The sequence below is a fragment of the Protobothrops mucrosquamatus genome, unplaced genomic scaffold, assembly GCF_001527695.2.
Source record: "Protobothrops mucrosquamatus isolate PMUCROS unplaced genomic scaffold, P.Mucros_1.0 scaffold2288, whole genome shotgun sequence".
NCBI classification, from domain to species: Eukaryota; Metazoa; Chordata; class Lepidosauria; order Squamata; family Viperidae; genus Protobothrops; species Protobothrops mucrosquamatus.
Genome location: NW_015388375.1, coordinates 90388 through 94852, shown reverse-complemented (window position 1 = coordinate 94852; position 4465 = coordinate 90388). Strand labels below are relative to the sequence as shown.

The 4465-nt window shown below is 46.8% G+C and overlaps 1 protein-coding gene across 1 annotated transcript in view; it reads left to right on the top strand.

The window, feature by feature from the left end:
- The window catches only part of LOC107295292 (dynein heavy chain 3, axonemal), a 3368-nt gene extending 1877 nt beyond the window's left edge, over positions 1-1491 (top strand). Inside the window, exons 4-5 of the mRNA XM_015824600.1 lie at positions 585-722; positions 1138-1491. Coding sequence (XP_015680086.1) covers positions 585-722; positions 1138-1491 — 492 coding nt within the window. The remainder of the gene's footprint in view (positions 1-584; positions 723-1137) is intronic.
- Positions 1492-4465: the final 2974 nt, after the last annotated feature.

The window sequence follows — 4465 nt, the reverse complement described above, 5'->3', positions numbered from 1 at the left end:
CTCCGACAGAGAAGGCTCTCCCCCTGGGTGTCACCAGCCGACACTGTCTGGTTGACGGCACCCTGAGGAGGGCCTCTCTGTGGGAGCGTATCGGCCGGTGGGAGGTAATCTGTGGCAGAAGGCGGTCTCGGAGGTAACCAGGTCCAATGCCATGGTGCGCTTTAAAGATGGTGATCAACACCTTGAAGCGCACTCGGAATTAACCGTAAGTATATTGAATTTATCCTGGCTAATTCATTCTGGGTTTTCAGTCTGTTGGGTTCCTTTCATCTACCGAACTCCATTCTTAGGCAGCTGTAATATATATATATATAGATAAATATCATTAAATATTTTGAAATAATATGCAACAGTTCAATCCCTGGTGTTTTTCATCCTCTTGGCTTTTTTTTACATATTGCAATTTGGAAAATGCAGCAAAATTTTCCGCCAAGCTAGTCATGGCTCCCTGTTGTTATACTTAATCCTGACAATCTGGCATTTCAGACAAAGGGTTAGAAAATTCAGCCATCCTAGGATTCTTGGTAGTTGTTGTTTTGATGCTCCATTTCATAGAAGTATTTGTTAATTCCCATTCACCTCAGGAATGGATCAAACACGGACCACCAAATGTGTTTTGGATCTCTGGTTTCTATTTTACTCAGTCGTTTCTGACGGGCGTCTCTCAGAATTATGCCAGAAAGTATACAATCCCAATAGATCACATTGGATTTGAATTTGAGGTAAAGTATATACGCAACTAATTTAATTGTGCTTATAAAGAGCATTGTTGTTTGGACAAAACGAAAATGTGGAAATCCAGAATTAATGAGAAGTAGAGGTTGGTTCCAGAGAAGTAGAGAGGAAGAATCTGCAGACTAAATGTTGGTGGCAACAAGATGGTGGCTTTCGTGGCGAGGTACACGATTGTCTTATGCTTTGGCTGGTTTTGTAGTTGGAGATGGAAAATAAAAATAAAAATAAAAAGGGACGGATTTCCATTCCTTTTGATTTTTTATTTTTTTTTGCAACATCTCAAACTAAAAAACCAGCCAAAGCGCTTGGTGCAGCCTAGGAACCCCAGCGCCCGCTTCCTCCTAAACCAGGAATGTTATTTCTTCCTCCTCATTCAGTCCGCTCATCCTTTTCCCGCTGTAGGTGATGAGGAAGGAGCACACCATGAAGCAGATGCCTGAAGATGGCGCCTACGTCAAAGGGCTCTTCCTGGAAGGAGCCCGATGGGATAGAGTAACCATGCAGATCGGTGAATCCCTCCCGAAAATCCTTTACGACGCCCTGCCCATCATTTGGCTGAAACCCGGGGAGAGCGCCAAGTTTTTGCACGAGCGGATCTACTTGTGTCCCGTCTACAAAACCAGCGCCAGGAGAGGCGTCTTGTCCACCACGGGACACTCCACCAACTATGTCCTCTCCATTGAGCTTCCTTCTGACCTTCCCCAGAAGCACTGGATCAACCGGGGGGTGGCAGCCCTTTGCCAGTTAGATGACTGACCCGTATATGCACAAAATGAATCTATGTATTGCTGCACCTTCCAATTAAAAGACGTAGACTTTGACCTTGGCCCTCGTTGACATGAAAGCGGCAGTCTTCAAGACCTCTTGTCCTTCCTAGTTTGCCCTTTGGCTGTGTAACTACCGAGTTGGGGATTGAGAAGCCAAGCTTTGCAAGAACTTAACTCTGGGCAGAGCTCCAGATCTAAGGGGCAAAAGGTGGATCAAATGCCTGCCAGGAGCTGCTATTAAGTAAATAGTCTGGGGTCATTAAGCGAATCTATTGGGGTTTTTTTTCTTCTGGAAACCAGAAACTGTAAAAAAAAAAAAAAAAAACCTTAAAAACACACTAATGGCCTGCAGAATGCTGCAAACAGCCACGAATGTGAGAAATTTTCCAAAAGCCCAATATGCAATCACATGACCACAGGGACTGTGTGTGTGTTTGTGTGTGTGTTTGCTGTCAGAATTCCAGAACTGGGTCATAAGTACCTTTTGGGGGGGTGAGATGTAACTTTGAATGGCAGTTAAGAGTTCAGTGATTAAGTGAGGACTATCAGGAGACTCTAGGACAGGGGTCTTCAAACTTGGCCCTTTGATGATTTGTGGACTTCCACTCCCAGAATTCCTCAGCCAGGCACGCTCAATAGAGAATTCCTACACTAGTTGAACTTCTTCCTGCAAGTTTACTAGCCCACTCCATAGTCAAGGTTTTGGGGGAGTTTCAAGGGGCTACATAAAAAAAATAATTTTATTATTCATAAGATTAACACATAAAACGTTTATTAATGAGATGATTTTGCCAAGGACATGATCAGGATTTGAACTCAGAGCCACATAAAGCAGGAGCCCCCTTGGGGGACGATATAATAAAATGTCGATTAATAAAAGAATAATAAAACTCCTTTGCTGGAGCCTAGCCTTCTGCATGGTTTAGTAGCCAGTTCAATGCACCGGGCAAACCCCCAAACACGTGTGAATCAGTCACAAAGCGAGGAGGCTCGTGTGAATCCGACCTCGGGGTTTAAGTTCATGAAAAAGCAAAGAAAAAGAAACGAAAAATAAAGGCAAGTGCACCACTTTTCTTTGGCCACGAGATGGCAGCATTGCTCCATGGTTGGGAAAGGAAGGCAGAAAACACGCGAAGCCTTTAAAAAGAGAATAAAAGAAAAGATTTAACCGATTAAAAGAATAGTACGCACTTGTGCAAAATGATCTTCTATTGCAGGGGTCTTCAAACTTGGCCCTTTTATGACGTGGACTTCAACCCAGAGTTCCTCAGCCAGGAACGCTGGCTGAGGGATTCTGGGAGTTGAAGTCCACAAGCCAAGTTTGAAGACCCCTGTTCTATTGGTTGCAACCCACAAATGCCTGGATGCGATTGCATTGAATTCAGTGGGAGATTCCATTGAGAATCGAAACAGGCATGCGCAGATAGAAGAGGACAAAGGGGAGGAGCCAGACTCCAAAATGGGCGGGTATAACACATAAGAAAAAATGATTTTTAAAAAAACTCGAGGAGGTCCGCCCGCGGTCCTTCTGGCTCCGCCCACTCGCTTAGACCCTCCCCTTCGGCTTGCATTCAACAGGGAATTCCTTCACTAGTTGAATATCTGCCTGCGAGTTGACTAGCCCGCTCCAGGGTCGAGATTTTGGGGGAGTTTCAGGAGGTACATAAAAAAAATCATTTTATTATTCATAGGTTTAACACATACAACGTTTATTTTATGAGCTGATCCTGCCAAAGACGTGAGCAGGATTCGAACTCAGAGCCACGTAAAGCAGCAGGAGCCCGCTTGGGAGACGATATCATCAAATGTCGATTAATAAAAGAATAATAAAATTGCTGGAGCCTAGCCTTTCACACGGGGTTGTAGCCAGTTCAATGCACCGTGCGAACCCCCCAAACACGTGTGAATCAGTCACAAAGCGAGGAGGCTCGTGTGAATCCGACCTCGCCTTTCGGGTTCATGAAAATGCTAAAAAAAAAAAAGGGACGAAAAAGAAGTTCCGTGCAACACTTTTCGTTGGCCACGAGATGGCAGCATTGCTCCATGGTTGGGAAAGGAAGGCAGAAAACACGCGTTCCCCTTTCAAAAGCAACACACTGGCTAATGGGAACTGTAGTCCAAAGCTGCTGGTTATATGTAGAGTATTGGAAATGCTTTGGACTACAGTTCCCATTAGCCAGCCTTGGGGGGAGGGCTGATGGGGATTGCCCCTCCTGCAACAGACTGGCTAATGGGAACTGTAGTCCAAAGCATCTCCTATACCAGGGGTAGTCAACCTTGGCTCTTTTATGACTCGTGGACTTCAACTCCCAGAATTCCTGAGCCAGCTTGGCTCAGGAATTCTGGGAGTTGAAGTCCACGAATCATAAAAGAGCCAAGGTTGACTACCCCTGTGGACCTATACTCTACATATAATCATAATTTTATTATTTTTATTATTTTTTTGTATTAAATTTTCAGATTTTTTTTTAAAAAACTGCGCCTCCAACCGTACTCCGGCCTCTCACGCACCAGGGGAGATCCGCTGGCTGCCTCAGGGATGGGATTTGTAGTTACACACTCACACACACACTGACACACAACGTCGCAACCGCCAATCTTCCCTCACCTGCGCAGCTTCGGCCCACCTGGCCGGGATGAGGCGCGCCGCGCGTCGCTTCCCGCCGTTTCCATGGCAACCGCTCCGGGAGCCGCGGCCGGGCCGAGACTGCGAGGTTGGGGGGGGGAGAGAGAGAGAGAAACAGCGGCGCGCGCCCACGGCGTGCGCGTGCGCAGGAGCGCGAGCGCGTTCCCTTTCCCGCCCAGCGTCACCCAAGGACCTCCTGGCGAGTCCCTTCTCCGCGCCAGCCTCGGCCGCCATTGGCTGCTGCGAAAACCCGTCGCTCGGATTGGCTGAGAGGCTTCTCTCCTCTCCGAGAGGCGGGGGCATTTAAAAAGTCCGCGGGCTTCTCAGACTGAGTGCA